Source organism: Podarcis raffonei, chromosome 7 (genome assembly GCF_027172205.1).
Source record: "Podarcis raffonei isolate rPodRaf1 chromosome 7, rPodRaf1.pri, whole genome shotgun sequence".
NCBI lineage: Eukaryota > Metazoa > Chordata > Lepidosauria > Squamata > Lacertidae > Podarcis > Podarcis raffonei.
In genome coordinates, this window is record NC_070608.1 from 50,009,035 (window position 1) to 50,031,066 (window position 22,032).

At 41.9% G+C, this 22,032-nt stretch overlaps 2 protein-coding genes across 5 annotated transcripts in view; one reads left to right on the top strand and one right to left on the bottom strand.

Moving 5' to 3' along the window:
• The window catches only part of GNAL (G protein subunit alpha L), a 153,038-nt gene extending 147,903 nt beyond the window's left edge, over positions 1–5,135 (top strand). For all 4 annotated transcript variants that reach the window (XM_053396563.1, XM_053396560.1, XM_053396561.1 and 1 more), the window contains exon 12: positions 259–5,135. In XM_053396563.1, coding sequence (XP_053252538.1) covers positions 259–405 — 147 coding nt within the window. In that variant the 3' untranslated portion in view covers positions 406–5,135. The remainder of the gene's footprint in view (positions 1–258) is intronic.
• On the bottom strand, positions 3,390–20,986 carry MPPE1 (metallophosphoesterase 1). The gene is made up of 10 exons (XM_053396565.1): positions 20,747–20,986; positions 19,174–19,564; positions 15,010–15,118; positions 12,843–12,946; positions 10,532–10,612; positions 9,479–9,587; positions 6,481–6,552; positions 6,253–6,375; positions 5,137–5,277; positions 3,390–3,848 (listed from the first exon to the last, which is right to left on the bottom strand). The coding sequence occupies exons 2-10, from the start codon at positions 19,446–19,448 to the stop codon at positions 3,666–3,668; spliced, it is 1,197 nt and encodes a 398-aa protein (XP_053252540.1). The 5' UTR covers positions 19,449–19,564; positions 20,747–20,986; the 3' UTR covers positions 3,390–3,665.
• Positions 20,987–22,032: the final 1,046 nt, after the last annotated feature.

The window sequence follows — 22,032 nt, forward strand, 5'->3', positions numbered from 1 at the left end:
AATTATTTTGTCTCCTATCTGGTATTCCTTTTAGAATGGCTTGCCTTTCACCTCCAGCCCATTTGTGTGAACCAGATAACTAAGATTAATGCATATAACCCTCTGGTTTTAGATTGGACACGCACACACACTTTGCCATTTCCAGGTCTGCCTTTCACTTCTCAAAGCAGCACTTTGTTGTGTTGATAGCTGTCCAATGGCAGGTACAGTTTGTGCCTTTCAAGTCTTGACTCTGTATTGGTTTTCTTCCCCCTGCAGAGAATAAGCACGGCGACTGGAGATGGAAAGCATTACTGCTACCCCCACTTTACATGTGCAGTTGACACAGAAAACATCCGCAGAGTGTTCAACGACTGTAGAGACATCATTCAGAGAATGCACCTTCGGCAGTATGAACTATTGTAATTGAGAACACCATGGAGCCTGTGGTTTTAAACATCATCTTTTTTTCCAACTTCTTCATGTGAAGTAAGAGGGAGATGCTATATAGATACACGTCTGCCTCCTCAGTTTGTTTACTTTGATTAGCCTTTCAACCCAGTTCATGCTTTATGGGATGATGTGTGTGCTTTATTTTTATATGCCACTTCTGTGTCATTCCACTAAGGCCTTTGGCTACCTCTGTTTCCTTAGGTTTGGTTGCATTTTTGTTTTGTTTTTAATTGGACATAGCCTGCTAGTTGTTTTTTCCCCCCAGCAGGTTTGTTCAAGCTGGTATCTGCTAGTTGGGCGACACCATGTCATACTTGCAGTGTGCATGGGTTTCCTTTCTACCGTGACGCTGAGGAGTACTTGATAGATTGGGTGGGGGAGAATAATGCACTTTGTTTTAGGGTTGTGAAATACTGTTGAGGATATATACACGCGTGATGTAGCAGCACCACAATATTAGTCACAGTTTTTAACATAACTGAGTTGCAGGTCAGCTGACAAAGGTGACCTCCTCTTCTAAGCCATTATTGGCACAGGAAATAGACTAGATAGTGAGGCACAGGGAAGATGAGCAATTTTTCTGGAGGTTTGGAGCCAAGAGTCTCTACACACCTCAGGCATTTGAATTCAGAGCTACTTTTTCAGACTACTTGCATCTAGGCAGAAAATTCACCCTCACTTTTGTTTCTTCTGTCCACAAATGATCCAACTACTTTAGATCATTTTTGGACAACAGTCTTCTCCCTATATATATAATATATATATAATATATATATTATTTTTGTTTTACTGCTGGTTTATTATTATATTGTACAGACTGTAAAGTGTAATATTATTTTGTACAATTTTATTGAAGATAAATACTTGTAGAAGATCTTTGTGCCTTGATTATGGCTGTACCTGTAAAACGAGCTAAGATGTAAGTATGTTTTTGATTGCGCTGTACAGCTTGATGTCAACTTTACCTGCAGCAGTGACTGAAGGTAAAAAACTTCTCTGTAGAGTTTAGGGTTTTTCTGGTTTATATAAAAAGAAATGCTCTTTAGTATAAAAAAATATAAATTATGCAAATTTTAGTCATATACCTTTGAAAGTAAGTTATTACTGCCACCAGATGTTGCAGCAAATATGCCTTTCTCAGTCTTAGCTTTAAAACACTGAAATTGATTCAAGTGTCCAAATTGCAACCTGGTGTTTTCATGGAAACCAAGGATTTTGTTTTACCTTTAAAAAAAACCTATGTTCAGTAATTCTTTGGTCATTCATAGCCAATTTCACAATTGCAGATTGTGAATGTGTAGAAGCACCATTAGATAAAGGCTCTTCAATCTCTGTTGCAACAGCCGCTTTCATTGTGCAAATTGGAAGAAAGAAGAAAAGGTTTAACCCTTGTGTCTGGCCTAAGAGAATTACAAGATGACAATTTTATTTCTCTTAATAAAGAGACCTTAGAAAATGGTTTTATTTTAAATATTGTAGAATCACAATGTGTGGATATTTCTCAAACTTGAATAATTTATGCAAATGACATTCACAAAATAAGTTGTGGTACAGTATAATATAAAAGCAAGAATTGCAGTAGCAATAAGGCATGTCCTTCTCAGTACTATAACACTGCTTTTATATTTTATACATAGGTGTTATGTCGGAGTACATAGTTTCCTGTGTCCAAGGTAACCTGTACAAACGTTTAAAATTTGTAATTGCAATAACAAAATTTAGAAGTGTTAGCCTACATACCTTCATAGATTATGTATCTCTTGGATTATCTTCATCCTTTGCTTTAAATTTAAAGGCAAATTACTCTTTGAAATATTTTCAACCACCCAATGTGAATCAATTCTTAAAGGAGGATAGCATGTTTGTTGTTTATGTAAGCCCAGCCGTTTTTCCCTGACAACTGGGCAGACATGTTGTGGATGTAACTCTGCAGAGGGGTCACATTAGTAATCTTTCCAGGTACTGTATTTTCTAAGACCCTTTTCAACACTTTAGTTCCACTCTGAAACTGCTAGTTGGATATATTTTAATGATTTTTCAATAATGCTAACCATGCATGTTTCCAAAACGTTAGAAAGACACAAGTGTTTAGGATCAAAATGCAAGATTCTGACAACACTATTTCCCATAAAGTGCATCACTAATACCAAGCATCAGGCCTTTCATTCTTACTGCATTTGCCCATCATGGTAAACCATAGTTAATAGCTTACTTGTAACATAAAGATGGCTCCTGCCACAAAGTGAGCAGGAGAAACAAATCACAGTCCTGGCTTAGTGTAACATGTGGACTTGAGGATTGTGGTTTGTTTCACTATGAACAGACCACAGTTGGTAAGCCACGAAATAAACCTTGACTTCCCCCTGTGGTTTGGGAGTAAAATAAACAACAATCCTCAAGTTTACACAGGGGATTGTGGTTTGTTGCTGCCATTCATGCTAGAGGAGAAATTTCCGCATTTACTGTAAATCATTTGCTATGGTTTATTGCAATGACGCACTAGGCCTATATAAAAAAAAAATGGGGTGGGAAGAGAAAGGAGCCGCTTGCCTTCTATTCCAGAGATTAATTTCAGCCAGACATCATAGCACGTGCCAGTGGGATACACAGCTACGTCTACAGATCTAAGAGGTTTGTCCTCAATTTTCTGCCTGGTTAGCCAATCCTCTGCAAGCCTGTTAGGCAAGGATTTTGATGATTGGCACATGACTGCCATCGAAAACTACATCTAACCTAGAACAAGGAGACTTCTCTGAGGCCAGTAAGTTACTTCTCCCAATAGCCCTTTTTTGTAATATCTTATTGTAAAATAACTCTACATCAAGGAAAAGAAGTACCACACCAGATGGTCTCGCAGCAATAACACTTTAAAATTATTTCCAATTAGAAAGACTGAGCCTCTAAGCAGCATAGGACACTAGTGCAGACACAAGAGGAGGCTTGTAGGACTTATAGTGTACAGTTACAAACTTTTAATATACATATTTGATACAAAAACTTTAGCAAGAAAATGATTCATTTGATTGTAGAATACAATATTTTTGTACAGCATGAAGCATTCAGTTAAGTTACCCTGTAGTATAAGTCATATCAACTGTATAGGACTTTCTGTATGTAAAGGCAACCTGCCTTTGGGCTAGCAATTCAAGTACGCATTTGCTGGCATGAATGTAGTCTGATGGACTGTTCTTTAGCTTTGGTGTGTCAGTGACCGATTACAAGTGTCTGACTCTTCATACTGCTTTATATTTAGTGATTAAACGCTGAACAAAATGAAAAGGGGTAACGAGAGGGTGAAAGTGAGCTAGTACGAGGACCAAAAGCACAGCTCCTGCTGCACAGTAGATAGTAAGAACTGTGTTCTCGAATGGAAGAAAGCACTTATAGAGAGAGAAGTTGGTTGGTGTTATACTGCCCTGAGAAAGAAAGGAAAACAGCATTTTATAAGATATGGGGCAAGTGGTTGGGAGCCTGTATGCTTTACAATTATACTAACGGTACAGTTCAGTTTCTCTCATAGCATCAGTGCTCTCAACTGTCCTGTGGATAAGAGATGCAGACAGCTTTAAAACCTATGTTAGATATTCCATTTGTTAAGCACTGAGCTGCCTTGAGACTATTTTGTGCCATTTGAAATATTTTTTTTCAGTAAAGAACACAGCAGCTGCTATTTGGCTGGGCAGCTACTCAGACCGCATAGCACCTACTGGCCCTGACCTGAGGAATGACTTCCACATAACTATGTAGGATTGCAGGCTAAAGGTGCTTAATTGTGTTGGAAGGTGGCCACTAAGTATGTGGGGTGACAAAGCATACGAGATAAAGCCAGATTAATAATACTTGGAGTGTTGGGGGAGGGATCACTGGTCTGCAGGTAATCTAGGCCAACAGTCAGACACCATCTACTCCTCAAACTGCTGAAAACATGATATTCTGAAGTAAACTGGATTATCTGGTAAGTAAACACTCGAAACAAAATTAGGGAGACAGCATGCTTTCCAAGTACAACTGTTTTAACACTGTGTTACTTACTGAGTGAGGAATAACTTTCATCTATGAACTAAAAATTATAACCAATTTGCTTTCCCCCATGCACAAGAGGCTGAAAAAGTAAACTTAGCACAGAACTGGTTTTTGAAAAGAATAAATATTTAAATGTGTTTTAGAACTGGGAAACTTTTTGTGCTTCAGGTTAATCTATTTAGAGTTGTAATCTAGGATACCCAAAGTAAGCAAACTGTGAATTAGGTTCATCTGATAGAATTTTGCTGCCCTAAGAGATAGTAAGTTTGCACTTTTGAAAGACAGAAGAACCATGCAGAAAAGATTTGGTCCTGTGGATAAATCAGCTAAGCAAAAACAAGTCTTAATACTGTTTGTTGCAGACTACTGATGATTGTTGCAGTCAAATTGTTTACACTGCATCCTCTTTATAGAAACATACTAAATATAGCTTGTATGTAGACATGTTTGTAAAACCTACAAAAAAAATACTTTGCACTATACAAGCAGGATGGCTACGCAAGTATGTGCTTTATAAAGTGGGTGCTTTGTATTCAACTTAAGTGTACTTTTGGAGAGGATGGGAGGAGCTGTTTTGTTTTGCTTTTTTACAGGTAGCATCAGTCTGAGAAAATAGCTGATTGCTATGTTGATTTATATTATGAAAAATTATCTGACAAAATAAAAACTATTTAAACTTACCACTATGAAACTAGGATTGTTTCTGTTCCTCCAGCTGAATGACGGAATACTGATTTCTGGGATTTTCCCATTATGCAACACTTCACAGGCACTGTGGGTGTGACCACTCAAAATGAGCCGAGGATGAAACCACCATAACAGCTATGAGAGTAAAACAATGTTGGCATTTAAAAATGTCTGATTTAAGAAAAAGAAAAGTGCCACACAGCTTGATATATTTTTACTTTGCTTTCAAGTTTCCCCTTCATTTCTTTAAGTCAATGCTAGTACAAGTTTTCACCCACACATGCAGTAAGATGCTCTCAAATAATGCAGGGGATGATCACACATATAAAAGCACAGCTTGGAGTAGGGGAGGTGGAGGAAGGAGGTCTGCTCTTACCCTGGGTTCTTGGTTCACTAGGCAAGGCCTAGTAACCAGCATGCAGTTGCAGCAGCCTGGCAACCACTACAGACTACCTGCCCAGCCTTTCTCTGCACCTCAGCTCCAGAGCACAAACCAGTTAAGGATCAAAACATCTACTTTCCTTGGGATGGCTCCAGCAATCTCTCCTACCCAGTTCAGTTGGATCCTCTGAACATGATCATCCTCAACTGCATGAGTGGAGGAGGGGGTTGATTAGCTAAGGCAGGACTTCATGCATGTACCAAATGCACAGCCTGACTCAAGAGCAGACTCATGCAGCCTTCCTGACTGACTCTGAACATAACAGGCTGCACGCTTCTGTGCATACTTTGCAGAAGCTGCATTATATTTCTAGTAGCCTTATTTGAGTATGCTCATTTATGACCAGAAATAGGAATGCCATTAGACAAGGAAAAACAGTTTTATTTTGATGGTAGTAAAAACCCGCCGTTACAAACACTATTGTTACAAGAATAGCTTAGAAATCAATGAAATTAAGAATGGATCAAGCAGTGCATGACGGGGGGGAGTGGGAGAGAATAAATAAGAAACATGCCATTCTTAAGATTCTTTGACTATCCAAGTGCCCTGTTCACTGATACACACGACGTTAAGCAATAAGAATAAAATTACAATTTGCCAACAAAATAGGCAAGCCTTTCAGGGCAGCTAGTACACGTCTTGACAAAGATAGAACACATTCAACATACCTTTTGAGAAGCTTCTTTTGAAACCACATCGTACTTCTCTTTAAAGATGTAATTCTTTTTATCCAAAGGAGCAGAATCTTCACCTGTACATTTTGCGTCACTTCTTCGATAAAGAGGATAATGCTGAAAGGGATTAAAACCAAGAAGGAAACAGCACATTAACAAGACCATAATGCATTTACACTAAATAAAAGTGCAAAAATGACCCATTTCCCAACACAAACACACCTGTAATAGAATTGGAGCTGAAGGTGGGAGCTTGTCTACATCGCTGCACCTTTTTCTGGACTGACTTTGTTCCTGCCAACAAAAACCAAGCAAGTGTTTGTACACAATCCTATATCGCACGATAGAAGAGCAAATAGAAGAAGGCTATTTTCAGGAAAAATCATGTGAGATTAGTAGGTCCAGTCTATGGAAAGACCACTCCCCGCCTAGAAGCTCTAACACAAGATGTACCTACCATGTACAAAGTACTGCTGACAGTGTTGAGACAGCGGATGTATCAGAGATAGATAGAAAAATGGCTAAACCATACAAAGTGGACTACAACAGAATAACAACACACACACAACTACAATTGGGTGACAAATAGCAGAAAGCAGCAGTTAAACAGCCTAAGGTTCAACAAGAAATATAAAGTCTGCAGCTAGTTTACTGTTAAAAAGATCAAGCAAATTGGTCTCTGAAAATACATCAGATTTGCCGGCCAGTGAGCCTCACTGAAGATGGCATTGCACAAATGGTGCTAGATCTCAGGAGGCCTTTTCTCCAGTCACCACACTTCAGATAATCATCACCACTTAGAACTGTGCCCCAAAATGCCAACCCGGGTCATATTCAGTGGAATATGATCCCGGTTAGTAATTTGCCAGCCTAATTTTTGTACTAACTTGAATTTTCAAAATAAATCCTGCACACAGCAAACTGCAGTACAGTGGTACCTCAGGTTACGTACTTAATTCGTTCCGGATCTCTGTTCTTAACCTGAAACTGTTCTTAACCTGAAGCACCACTCTAGCTAATGGGGCCTCCTGCTGCTGCCGCACCGCCGGAGCACGATTTATGTTCTCATCCTGAAGCAGAGTTCTTAACCTGAAGCACTATTTCTGGGTTAGCAGAGTCTGTAACCTGAAGCGTATGTAACCCGAAGTACCACTGTAATCTAATCTAGTAATTATCAGGGAATGGAAAACTGTTCAGTTATCTGTTAGCAGGGAAGAACAATGTTGGTGCACCAGCCTAAACTTGTGGAAGCAGGGAATACCACAGAAGCCACTTGAACCTCTAGTGACAAGTAGCCTCCAACTACAAACCTGGTCCTTCCGGCTGAGTGTTACCCATGCAGAACAGGATGGCACTCTTATGGTCAAGCATCCTCCAACAGCATCTCCATCTTATCTGGGATGAGCTTCAGTTTACTGGCCTTCATCCAGTCCATAATGATTTCAAGTACTGGCTTAGCACTACGTTCCTCTGAGAAAGGGTATGATGGAATTTAATAACAAATACTACCACCCAGAGGTGGAAGAGAGTGGGGGTAATGAAAGCTGAAGCAGCGTAACTGTTCAGTGCCCAAGCCAGATACAATTACCTTTGCAACAATCACTATTTTCACATGCCCTAATTCAGTGATGGGATGCTGGCTCTTCTAATGCCATGCAGATACTTCACCCATAAATGTTTTTATATTCATTTTAATGGAGGGTGGCTGCTGAACAACTTCAGGCATGCCTGGAGGATGCGGACCATTTGGATCCCTTCCAATCTGGATTCTGGCCTCATCATGGGGCTGAAACTGCCTTGGTTGTGCTGGCTGGTGATCTCTGGCGGGCTAGGGACAGAGCTGTTTCCCAGTTCTGCTGGATCGCTCAGGGACCTTTGATACCATCGATCATGACATCCTTCTGGACTGTCTAGAGAAGCTGGGGGCACTGTTATACAGTGGTTCCACTCCTTCCTCCTGGGCTGTGTCCAGAAAGTGGTGTTGGGGGATGAGTGTTCAGACGTCTGGGCTCTCACTTGTGGGGTGCCTCAGGGTTCCGTCCTCTCCCCTATGGTTTTTAATATCCATATGAAGCCAATGGGAGAGATCATCAGGGGGTTTGGGCTGGGTGTTCATCAGTATGCAGATGATACCCAGCTCTACCTCTCTTTCAAATCAGAACCAGTGAAGACGGTGAAGGTCCTGTGTGAGTGTCTGGAGGCGGTTGGAGGATGGATAGCGGCTAACAGATTGAGGTTGAATCCTGACAAGACTGAAGTACTGTTTTGCGGGGACGGGGCAGGTGGGTGACGGACTCCTTGGTCCTGAATGGGGTAACTGTGCCCCTGAAGGAGCAGGTGCATAGCCTGGGAGTCATTTTGGACTCACAGCTGTCCATGGAGGTACAGGTCAATTCTGTGTCCAGGGCAGCTGTCTACCAGCTCCATCTGGTACGCGGCCTGAGACCCTACCTGCCTGCAGACCGTCTCGCCAGAGTGGTGCATGCTCTAGTTATCTCCCGTGGGGCTACCTTTGAAGGTGACTCGGAAACTGCAATTAATCCTAAATGCAGCAGCTAGACTGGTGACTGGGAGTGGCCGCCAGGACCATATAACACCAGTCCTGAAAGACCTACATTTGCTCCCAGTACGTTTCTGAGCACAATTCAAAGTGTTGGTGCTGACCTTTAAGCCCTAAACGGCCTCAGCTCACTGCAAGAAGTGAGATTACAAGGAACAAGGCAGAGGACCTTCTCAGTAGTGGCGCCCACTCTGTGGAATGCCCTCCCATCAGATGTCAAGGAAATAAACAACTATCTGACTTTTAGAAGACATCTGAAGGCAGCCCTGTTCATGGAAGTTTTTAATGTTTGAGGTTTTATTCTGTTTTTAATGTTCTGTTGAAAGCTGCCCAGAGTGGCTGGGGAAACCCAGCCAGATGGGTGGGGTAGAAATAATTTATATAATTTGTTGTTGTTGTTGTTACATGGAGGAAGCAAGTTTCCAAGCATTAAGAGAAACAGCACATCCTTATATAAAGTGAGAAGGCGGAGAGATGCAAGAACTTCATGCACACATTAGAGCAACTGAACTTCTCAGCAATAAAAGTCACACATAAAAATAATGTATGCAAAAACAATGTATGCCAAGAAATCACAAACAGAAGCCAGTTTAGAAATATTATTTTGAGCACCTCAATATACATGGATGAAGCTTCCCGGTGAGGTAATTCTATCCTTACCTGCAGTGAACAGTTGAGTTGATGGGAGAGTTCTGCAAGCTTTGCTTCTGCTGTTTTACAGATGATGCAGCCATCACCCTCAAGAGCAACACTGTTCACCATAACAAAGCTACAAGTACAAGAGAAGAAATAATGACAACGATGTGCAGTATGTCTGCAGTAAGAAGCAGCTCCATGCTCAAAATCAGGAAAACTCAACAAGGTAGACATCCTGCATCAAATCTAGAGAGTGCTGTTTGGTACACGCTCCAGCTGCAGTGCAGTGTTTTCTCAAACCATTGCCCTAAATTCAGCCACTCTGACGATCCAAAAGGCCTAGTATTCTACATCATTTTATATGCTTACAACAGGAGTTGGCAACCCTGGGCCAAATCACCTTTCCATCACATTCCTTGCAACCATGTGGCCCCAATCTTATCTCCATGGGTCACATCAGGCAGGTGCAGGATTTCTAAAGATACAAGGAAGGACACGCTGCACGTAAGATGGGAATCACACCTAGGAAAAATGCATTCACTGTGGAAAAGGTGGAACGTCACATTCCTTCCCCTTTTTAGTAATTGCTTCTTTACTTGGGATAGGTGCCAACCAAGCTGGTGAAAGATGGAAGACATGCATGTGTGGGAAGGGGAGAAAATGCATAGGGGAGTGAGCTACGTGTGCACATGCTTAATTCGCCAGTGTGGACCTCCAACCAACTGAAAACTGAAACTGCAACCTTCTCCTTATGGATGATTCTTTGGTCCCAGTTATAACTTAACACAAAACAAAACGGATATTGTTTTAAGTTCCATTACCGTCCTCTATATTAATATGCATGGTATTTTTGAACATAACAGTGCACAAGAGGACTCATTCCTAGGTTGATGTGCAAGACTGAAGCCTAAATATGTACTTACGATACAAATGCTGCAGACCAACTTTGACAAGTGTCTTCAACCATTTCATGAATTTACACCCCACATAAAATTAAAACTGATAGCTTCCTGCCAATGGCAGATACAAAATGTAAATAAATATTTAAGGTGCAAGTGAACAAAAAAAAAGACTCACTTTATCCCTTTCCGAGTTATCAGCTTTTCTGAAGTGAAATTGAAAACCTCTGAAAAACGTTGCAACTTGTATTCCGTCATTCTGTGTGAAATTAAAAAAAAATCTACTTAATTTAAAATAAGTTATATTGATCTTTTTTCTGAAGCTTTAATTTAAAAAGATAACTATCAAGCTTCAGTCTGGTAATGTGTGTATCTAAATGTTAGTTTAAAGTACAGTCCGTCGCAGTTCCTTTATAGAAGTGTTTCACAACAGTGGGGCAGACTTTCCAATGAGCATTGAATGCCTCAAAATTCACACAATTCTCACAACTGCTACTCTCCAAAAATCATCATTAATATTAACAAAATTTTGGTTTTGAACTAGTTTTCATTTTGCGCCTGTGTATTTTGGAGGCCAACATAGCAATTTATTTTCACCAGCTTTTTGTTTTTCATTTCTCACATTTTTCCCTTTGAGAGACTTTCATACACATGGTCCTGCTGTTCCATTCTTCCATTTATCTGCCAGTTCCTGGATGTCAGACAAGTCAGGGCTCAAATCACTTCCTTCTTGAAGCAAATACCGTATTTTTCACTCTATAGGGTGCACCTAGTTTTCAGAGGGGGAAATCAAGGGGGGGGAATTGATTCCCCCCCCCCAGCTCTGGGAGCAGTGGACAGGCTGCACGCAGCCTGTGCACTTCTCCCTGCTATTGCGGGAGGTGGAGGAATTCCCCCATCTCCCGCAAAAGCCCACAGGAGGGAGAAGGGACTGACTCGGCCAGTCAGTCCCTTCTCCCTCCTTGGGGAAAAGCCCCCAAGAGCAGTGCACTCTTTAATGGCTGCGCGGCTCCTGCGGGCTTTTCCACCGAGCTTGTGAAGCTGGCAGTGGTGGGAAGCGCTGCTTTCCCCCACCGCCAGCCTCCAAACCAGGTTGGAGAGTAGCGCGAAGGCGTCACGCGCCTTCCCGCTGCCCCCCCCGAGCTTGTGGGGCTGGCGGTGGTGGGAAGTGCTGCTTTCCCCCACCACCAGCCTCAAAGACCAGACTCTCCTGGCTTCAGCGAAAGCAACGCGAAGCCTCCGGAGCGCAGGCTTCAGAGGCTTCGCGTTGCTATCGCTGAAGCGAGCAAGCCTGCATTCGCTCCATAGGACGCACACACGTTTCCCCTTCATTTTTGGAGGGGAAAAAGTGCGTCCTATAGAGCGAAAAATATGGTAAATTCACTTCTTGGGGGGGAGGGCAGGAAAACATATATATTCCTGATCTAGCTGCTTGTAGTATATGGCCTTTAAAGACAGCTCAGTATTAAAACCTGTCCTCAAAAGAAAACAGGCAAAGAACTGAGAGTGTGAACAGCTGGGTGGAAACTACACCAAGCGTTCTGCAATCCTGGCACCACAATCAGCTAGTAACACAGGATCTGATGCTGAAAAGAGAATCCTTTTAGGCAAAAGGGATTATCACTCTAGGTGAAGCCTTGATGTCCACAATACAGCTGGGTTAAAAGGTTTTGCACTCATTTCTACTCCCCTTATCCTTAATTTGTTGACATTTGGGGAATGCTTGAAATGGGCAAAACATTTCCCCACTGCCCTGGCAACATGTTCCACGTTTATAGTCAACCTGCAGCAATGGAGCTGCTGCAGAACAACAAAACAGGAAGCATCACTTCAGAAGTGCATTAAAAGAAGAAGTGGTGCATTAGCTGGAAGTGGATTGAAGCTTCCCTCAAAAACGTTTTTAACAGAAAACTTGCAATACTACAACTTAAGTCCACGGCAGCTGCATATTATGGTATGTATCTAACACTTGACTTCAGTGTTGTGTAAGTACTACAGTGGAACCTCGGGTTGCGAACGTGATCCGTGCGGGTGGCACATTTGCAACCAGCACCGACACGTCTGCGCACGCGCAGGTCACGATTTGGCACTTCTGTGCATAGCATGATTTAGCACTTCTGCGCATGCGCCGAAACCCGGAAGTAACCCATTCCGGTACTTCCAGGTTCGGCGCAGTGCGCAACCAGAAATCGCGTAACCTGAAGGATCTGTAACCCGAGGTACCACTGTAAATGGCACACTTGTTGCTACCAACAGATTGAAGCATGTTAACACTGAATATGGAGCAAGGCTCCTCCAGCCCTCTATGTGCACAGGCATAAGAAGGGACAAAGGAACACTCTGTATGATTTTGCATGTGTCCAATAAATATGTCCCCCCCCCCATAGATTCAAACCTATCTTAAAGCATTTAGTTTTATAATGGAATGTTCTTCTCATTTTGACAATTCCCATCTCAGTACTGCATCCTGTTAAAAAAAGATTACTCACTCATAATGAAAGCCAATGTCGTGGTTGCCAACAATAGCAATTAGCTCAACAGAGGCTGGATGCCTAAACATTTTCTGATAGCGTCTTACATCATCTGACCAGGCCTGCAGGAAAATGTAAAGGTTCTAACTGTATATAATCCAATTTAAATAACTATTAAATTTTTCATCACTATTATTAGTTATTGCAGTTTGCCCCATATTTCTACTGTCAGTAACAGCCATATATCATTACTGTTACCATGAGCTGGTTAAAAGCATATTATGGTTGTACAGCGTTAATACTGCAATAAGTCAATAAGTGACCTGCAACAATGCATTTAAGCCCACATAAATAAATCAAAGTAATGTGAACACTGGGCAAATCTTTCTCTCCTCAACCCCAGCAGGGCAACTTTGACATGGGCAGGAACATCCACGTATCAATCATCTGAGGTCATGTGCTTGACAGGCAGACCACCTCACCTATCTGTCAAAGTTGGCCCGCGGAAATATTCATAAGCAATACTGAACTCGCCACACATCAGTCGCTGCATGAAGAATTGAGTCCTGCTTTTTGCAGCCACATCTCCACCTGTCCTACATCCATCATTTGATGCCAGGTGAGGGTCAGGGGACCATGGCCTGGGGGAAATGGCCTCTTGGACCATGAAGTGCCTAAAGCATCTTGTTTTGCCTGAATGCCAGAGACTCCCCACCCCACCTATATTAAAATAAAAAATAAAATAAAAAATCAGTAACTCAGTAATGACTCTGAGTAAGGGTTATGAATAATTGGGCACTAATAAGGATACTGACTAACTGGACACTAATATTGACAAAGGATAGATTCTCACAATCCTTAACTGCTTAAGTCAACATAAATTGCTTCTCAGAGTCTCTGTGCATGCTAAATCAGTCATGTGACTCACTAAACCAATACTCTGTATACCTGAAGGAGCATCTCCACCTCCATTGTCCAGCCTGGACACTGAGGTCCAGCTCCGAGGGCCTTCTGGTGGTTCCTCCACTGAAACATGTGAAACTACAGCGCCCACCCTGTGGAACACCCTCCCATCAGATGTCAAACAGATAAACAACTATTTGACTTTTAGAAGACATCTGAAGGCAGCCCTGTTCAGTGAAGTTTTTAATGGTTGATGTTTTATTGTGTTTTTAATGTTTTGTTGAAAGCCACCCAGAGTGACTGGGGCAATGCAGGCAGATGGGAAGAATATATTATTATTATTATTCCTACAGCTGCAGCATTCTAAATAATGTGCTGAGTGGAAATCCAAGGTGGGATTCACCTAAAGAACCTTTCACAAGGGCTTCCAATTTTACAAAATTGGCCCTGGGGCTGGCAGGGGGGAACCCCCAGAACAGTGCAGGGGACTTTCATTCCATCTGGCAAGCTGGAATACTTGCATAGATGGAATAGTGCAATGTTTAATTCCACCCTCAGCTTTTAACACGCACACAAAAATAATCTACTCAGCACATTCACCTAGTTTTAACTTGACAATAGCAAAAACAACAACAACAACAAAACCTATGCAGATACATTTTCAAATAGCCCCTATCTAGGTCAGGAGTGAAGAAGCACTTTCATCTGGTGGGTCAAATCCAAATGTGACACACAGGTGGACATAGTTAGCTAAAACCGCCCTGTGGGCCAAATTAGGAACTTTAGTGGGTCTAATTTGACCTATGGGTAAGAAGTTTCCAATATTTAATCTAGGTTTTCCTCACTCGTTTTTGCTATGGACAGAAAATCTTTGTACCAATCCCATGTGTAGCTTACTGCTAGCTGATGAATGCCTACATATTATTGATGCATCTCTCACCTCATCTTAAATTAAGCACTAGGAACTGCTGGCAAAAAAAGCATAACATATCTGTGTTAACAGATCTCTCCTAAAAGCACTGAAGCAACTGCCTGGTACTTGTCAAATATGCCTGTAGGAACTACATAGTCCAATGTGCTACCTAGTAAAGCAGAATTTAGAGCCCAATGACTTCCAAGTTCTTTAACTTAATTGCTACTGATACCGGTTAGCAAAGATGACTGAACAATGAAGCTTTAAAAGAACTATATTAGTTTCCTGGTCTCATTCTTTTGTGCAAAACACTTTCAATGAAATCTTATTTTGCTTCATGAACACTTTAATGTTTCACACAATACTAACCTGGGAAGAACTCCATTTCCCTTCATCGAAGATATCACCCAGGATAAAGACTATTTCTGGCTGCAGAAGCCAGAGAGCAGTTTGGAAGGCTCTCTCCATCTGCCATTCCCTAAGAGAATAAAAAGGGGTATCAGTTCAACATACTTAAGTGAATATTATAAGCACTTGTACCAATCTGGCCATGTTGACCTGCTTTGCTTTGTTTTGTCTCCACTATACTGGGTGGGTATTGTAGTCTGAGGTTTTCCTAAGGTAAATGTTTTACCTTTTCTTCTTCTTTTTTTTTTATTAAATATTTATTAGCATTTTCAAATAACACACAACAAACAAAAACAAAAAATAAACAAAACAAAAAACACAAAAATACATAACATTCAAAACTAAACAAAAAAAAATAGAAAAGACACATAAAGTTTCTAATACTTATTATTCTTAACCTTATTTCTCAGACTTCCTCACACCTCCCCTTCTTGTATTCCAATTTAAATTGTCAGTTCAGCAAGTCCTTAACTTATTTCTTTACCTTAGCTTAAACATTTGTTCTAACATACTATTGCTTTACTTTACTTCTTTTTTCCATTTCTTCAATTTATTTTTAACAGCCTTATTTTCAGTTAATTTAAAAAGAAAAGAAACCAATTTTACCTTATTAAAATTACACATCAATACTTATACCTCATTGATTATTCTTAAACCTTTTTCCTAAAGTCGACCAAAATTTCCCTTCCACGATTTACCCAATTTCCTTACCACTAACAAAAAATATAAAAAGCAAATTATCCTTATGTACCCTTTGGGTTCCCAACCTCCACCCACCCTTTTCCTGGTTCCAGTCCCCAACCAATATCCATCAGTCTTTATATTATTTATTTAGCCTGGAGATCTCACATCCGAGGCCCTTATATCTCTCTCAGTTCCTTTCTGCCGGTCTCTTTGATAGTCCTTGATGTTAAACCCCAAGTCTCGGAGGGGCTCTGGCCCAACAGAATCCCTGTCGCTTCCAGCCAGTCCTCCATACTTAAAGGCAAAGCCTATGGGGTGCTCCAACTCTTGTTTCAAATTTCTTTCAAATCCAGATGTCCCCAAAGCTCCAACTTTCACCAACAAATTTGTAATCCTCAGGTCTTCAGATCTCCTCCAAAAGGGATCTCTCCATTTTCCAGACTCCCATTCAGACCAGGCTTTCCACATCCACTTTTTATTATCCTTTTTTATCATCATGTCAGGCCTCATATTGTAACTCTCCTTTGACTCCTGCAAATCTCCTGCTCCTCCTTCATTTTCTTCAAAAACAACATATTGCTCCATCGTATCTACACTTTCAGTTTCATTTATTTGTTCAGTTAAATGGGCTTCCTGTTTCAAGTCCTTATCAGGCTCAAAACTGTTGTTTACTGTCCAGTGTAGTAGTGATACCTTTGTAGACAAAGCATTGTACTCATCTTGCAAGTTTCCCAAGAGAACGAGTGCTCTGTCCAATTCTGCTTGGATTTTACATACTCCAGCCATTTTTGTGATGTAATGTCCCTATTACCCCTCTAGGGGGATTTTAGTTCCTTGTTGTTCCTTTCAGCTCAAAACCAAAAGTCCAGTTATTTTGTATCAGCCCTCCTTATTTTCAACAAGTTATACCAAGTAAACCAGCAAAAACAGCAGAAACAATGTTCTCTTTTTCCAGCTGACAACTAGCTGACTAGCAGCTCACTTGACAGCTGTCAAAATCTTCAATGCAACAGGCTTTCTCATAGGACGTTCCCGGGTCTCGGGGGGGGGGTGAAATTTCAGCTCCCAAAATTCTTTTTATCCTCCAGTAAGTCTTCTTATAGTATCAAAACCGTGAAGTCAGGATCTTTCATTAAAAAACAAAAAACAGATTCTCTCGACCTTAGCTGCCCAGTCCTTTGCTTTAGATTGTTTACAAAGAGGGGGGGGTGAACTTCCTTTTTAGCCCCTTCCCGCTCGTTCCAAATCCAAAATTAAAAATTTTTAAAATTCCAATCTCCGTATTACTCATGGGTTTATATTTTGGAGTCCAATCGGTCTTGGAAGAAGTTGGCGCTCTCTGTCAATGGCTTGCGGCTTCACTCCGTAGGCGAGGGAGTACTCTCAGCACCACGCCTCACCCTGCCTCCGTTCCGAAGCCTTTAAAAAGGCTCCGTCGTGGATTGGGGGGGCGCAAATGGTGCCCGCCGAGTCTCTGTGTTCACAGGCATCCGCGCCTGTGATTTTAAGGGTCCCCGCTTCGCCGCAGCGGCCAGACCCAGACGCTACGGAGCCGATTCCCTCCGGAGCTCGGAGGGAATCCGCCATTAAACAATGGCGCCAACCCGGAAGTTCCCTAAGGTAAATGTTTTAATTATGGGTCTTTATCCTACAAGTCTGAAGAGATGTGGTTGTATTCCAGGGCATGACTGTAAGTAATAGATTTTGTGATCCTTCTGAATGAAAGCTAGAAATATGTACGGGTTAGTGGTCAGTGGGTTTCATATATAACTCTATTATGTAAACAACAACAACAAAAGGCTCCTAAAAGTAATTTCCAAGTGATGCAAGTTTAAATATGGATTATTTTACATACGTTTCTACTGAGTTTTCTAACCATGAGGTTCAATCTTTGCAGTGGCAGACCATGGGGGTCTCAAATTTCAGTGGTGCCCTGTGTGATGCTAAAATTTCCCATCACCACCACCTCTCATTCCCCCTGAGGTGCCTCACCCCTAAATCCGCCTCTGACCTTTGTGTCAGCATAATTTATTTTAAAACTCAGAGGCTGAAATTTTGCAATTTCAATTCGTGCACTTTTTATTTCTTTTTTACTTGGACTGAAGCATACAAGGTATCTGGTCAGCTTGATAGCAGAAAAACCACTGCTTTAGCCACGTTTTCCTACACACAGAGAGATGTAGAATACTGGAAGTGCATAATTTGCCATCATGAGATCAAATAACCATCAAGCCTAGCTACACCCAGCCATTACCTCCTCTAACACAGTGAATGAACATGAATTATTTGTGTGAACTCTAAAGACTATATTTTAGCCTAGCAATAGTCAGGATATTACCATTCCATCAGTTGGGAACCAATTTTAATTGGTAAGACTTTGAATTATTTTTGCTACCAAGGGGATTTCCATTCTTTTATCCATGTTTATACTACCAGTCCAAATAAAGCAGCTTTAGAAATAGGCTGATGAAAGACTTCAATATTATTATATCACAGCACATCTTGTATTAAAAATAGTTTCAATTAGGGTGCAATCCTAACCTTAGATTCACCAGAATGAGCAAGTTAGAACGTGGCAGACCTTCGGCTCAGCCAGCAAGTTCCCAGCTCAAGCAGACTACACTAGTATAAGACCCCAACCTCAGTTCAGCTGGAAATATGGCGGCATAACTCCCTCATCCCAACTAATACAGGGCTAACTGAAACCAGTAGAACATGTGCCATTCCAGGAGAGGTGAAATGGGGGGAAGGGGCTTATGCTGAATTATAACTCTGTTGAGTTCAGTCATGTGCCCTGGCAACCCAGTGAAACTTATGCCAGCAAAAAGGTATAAGTCAAACTCTATTTTAAAGGCTTGTTTCCCCTTTGCCAGCCTCAGGCCAGCTCAGCCAGCAATACCCCTGGCTCCTTCTTGAACAGTTTGGATCTAGCATGCTTTATACCAGCTCAACTTAACCCCATGCTACAGTCTGCACTGCGCTCCCCAAAAGGTTGCAGAGCCTAAGAAATGCAAAATGAGTTTTACTTCAAATATTACCATAAGAACAATTCTGGATTCTCAAATTTAAGACAGTCTTCTGATAACAGTATAAAACTCATTAAAACCATTTCAGAATACCTGCGCTTTTTATGTTATTTTGGTTCTGGTGTGTTACAGCAACATGCAGTGAATCAGAAAATATTAAGAATAATGATTCCTTCAAACAATGAGTAATAGCTTATGATTATCAAATTATTTTTTTAAAAAACCCACTTCTTTCAATAGATATATACTAAAGTTTTGGCAATATTCAAATATGAATGAATGGTTTAGCATGCAAATAATCAACAAGTCACAGGTATTTAGTGGTTCATAACCCTGGTCTTCATGCATGCAGAGGCCAACTGGAAAATATATGTTTACAATAAATTGCTGCCTGTTACTGATATTTAGTTCTTACCTTCTCAGCTTGTCCAGCCAGTGACCACTGAGTTCACCTAGTAAATGAGTATCTGATAAAAACATAGCCTTCAAGACAGAATTGGAAGTCTTTTCAGTAGCCCTTGGAGCCTGAGCTTTCAATTGCGGCCAGTGACACTGAATTATAACTATGTAATAAATAAAAAATTCACAGAAAACGAACACAGAAAGAGTAAAACACAAGAGCTTCAGTGCAAAAGTGCCTCCTCTCTTATTCAAAAAACTGTTCGGGATCCTAAAGTGCAAAAGTGCCATATCAGCCTACAGGCAGGTCTTTCTCCCCACAGATGGTACCAATATCCACCTATTGAGGCCAGTAAACCAAACCAAATGTGTGTTTCAATTTTTGTTCTTCACATCAGACAGGAATCCTGCAGAAGACAGAAAATAATAAATACTATGAATTCAGTAAGTGATCCAAGCTGCTTCCTCTAGGCTCCAAAACACAATGTGAGAATGTTGATAAAAGTGATCTAATTCACAGGACTGGTGTAAGAATTACTTAAGTAGCATAATACCTTCTAAACTTTCTATAAATATTACTCTAAGTCAACAATAGTATAATATATTCCTTAGGACCAACTAACACGTCATCAAGTAGCAAAGCAAGCCTTTGAGTTCACCAGAATTTTCTTCAGAGCAACGTTACAGGGGAGAGCAAAGATGTTCCTGTGTGTGATGAAAACGCTTCTGAAATAAATAAAATTGTCCAGTAGCACCTTGGAGACCAACTAAGTTTGTTCTGGGTATAAGCTTTCGTGTGCAAACAAAGAAGTGTGCAGGCATACAAAAGTTTATACCCAGAACAAACTTAGTTGGTCTCCAAGGTGCTACTGATCAAGATTTTTTTTCCCCGACTGCGTCAGACCAACACAGCTACCTGCCTTAATTTGAAAACGCTTCTGTTTGCAATTATACCAATAATTTATATTTATTTCTGCAGTTCACCCAGTGAGCCCCTTTGGTAACAATCGAGCTAACACGAAGCAACAGCAAAGTTCAGGTGAAAGCCACGGAATGATACATCTTTTCTCTCGCCATTTTGTGTGTGGAACCTCCAAGAGCGAAGAGCTCTGCTCAACTCAAAAGCTTGCTCGCTACTGTTGTGACCCGTTTTTAGTTGATTGCAACAAAGACATTATACATCGGCTGTATTTGGATGGAAATAGAGAGATAACTATGTTTAATTTTACCTAATGGATCAGCGAGGCGACTTGCAATTTTTGTCGGCTTTTGAGAACCACCCGACTACTTTGCAAGCATCTCCCAGGGATTGAGTAAACGGCATCATAAAACGAGCCCGCCTCTGTTACAATGTCCCTCCTACCGCCAAGGAGGAAGGAAAGCCCCCACAATAATATTTCTTTTTGGTAGACCTGGGAAAAGGTCAAAGAGGCAGAATAAAGCCAGGGAGGCTTGTACAACTTTCTCCTGCAGAAGGGGAGGCATTTCTATGGGGAAACTACCGAAGGCGGAAGCCAAACCTCTTTCCTCTCACAATAAACAACCCGCTTCAAGGTGGTGCTGTTACTGCTGCTGCTGCTGCTACTCACCCCTGAGAGGAAACTCCCGCCAGAAGCGGAGCGAGGCTCCCTGCGTGCAAAGACGGAGGACGGAGAAACTCCCCGCCGCTTTGCACGTGTCCCCCGCACGTCTGGAGCGGCGCTTCCTGCGGCATCCGTGGAACGGCGAAGAGCTCCCACTCCGGAGGTCAGGAAAGCGACCGAAGCACTTGCTATTGGATGCCTCGCTTCCTGAATCGCCTCGTTCTCCAGCCTTGCGCGCCTCTCATTGGCGCCGCTGAGGCAGCAGTTTGATTGGCCGCCGCGTCGCTCTCGGCTGGAGCATGGCGGCTGCTGCTCGCTCAGAGATGGTTATCCTGGGCAGCTGTCCCTGCACAGCTGAGGCGGAGGGCGTGCAAGGGCGATGCAGGCGACTCGGGGTAGTTGGTTTCATTAACTTAGCAAGAGGAAACAATAGTTCGTTCAAATTTATTCATTTTCATTATTCATTAGTTCATGCACACACAGCATTCCTTTCTCCCACCTCTCTGTTTTGTGCTTTTCCTGCCTGTGAAGAGCTTGTAAGCTTTGTAGCCTCTTCAGAGGCCCTCGCCAAGTGTGAAGCGACTGGTAGCTACTGGAGAAAAGGCTTTTTTGGGCGGTGGCATCCCAGTTACAGAATGCCCTCCCTAGAGATGCCAACCAGGCACCTTAACTTGTGAGCCTTTGAAACCACTTGATTTTGGATCTGCTGCCTGTTGCGGTGGCAAGATGTGGCTTAACAGAAGGTTACTCTAACCAAGATTTAAGAGCTGCTCATTGTGAGTGAAATATACTCAGAGTCGCAAAGTGATTTCATGCTCTTTATTCAGCTCATAGTGGTGAGGAGGAATGAATGAATGTCCCCTCAAAGTATCTGCTTTATATACATTATTTGCACAATGGGCTGCACATGATTGGCTAATTCCGGAATTCTACTGTAAGCCAATCAGGTTGTGGATTCACTTCTATCTGGAGCATGATTGGGTGGTTCCTGCCAACCAATCATACTGCTGCATTGCTCTAGGACCAATCAGACTGCTGCAGTTTGGATCCTATTTAACTCAGTACATAACACCCCTCCCCTCTAAGTTCCAGTCCTGCCCAGGAGGTCGCATTCATAGTCCTCAAGGTACGCCGGCGGCCTACGTGTGCGTTGCGGCCTGGGGTGTTCCCTGGTCCGGGGTTCAGGTTCTGGCTCGTGTTCCAAGGATGCTGGCTGTGATGGGGCTGTTTGGTCTGGCGCAACCGGCTCGCTCAGTTGTGGTTCTGGTTCCGGTGTCCTTTCGGCCTCACGG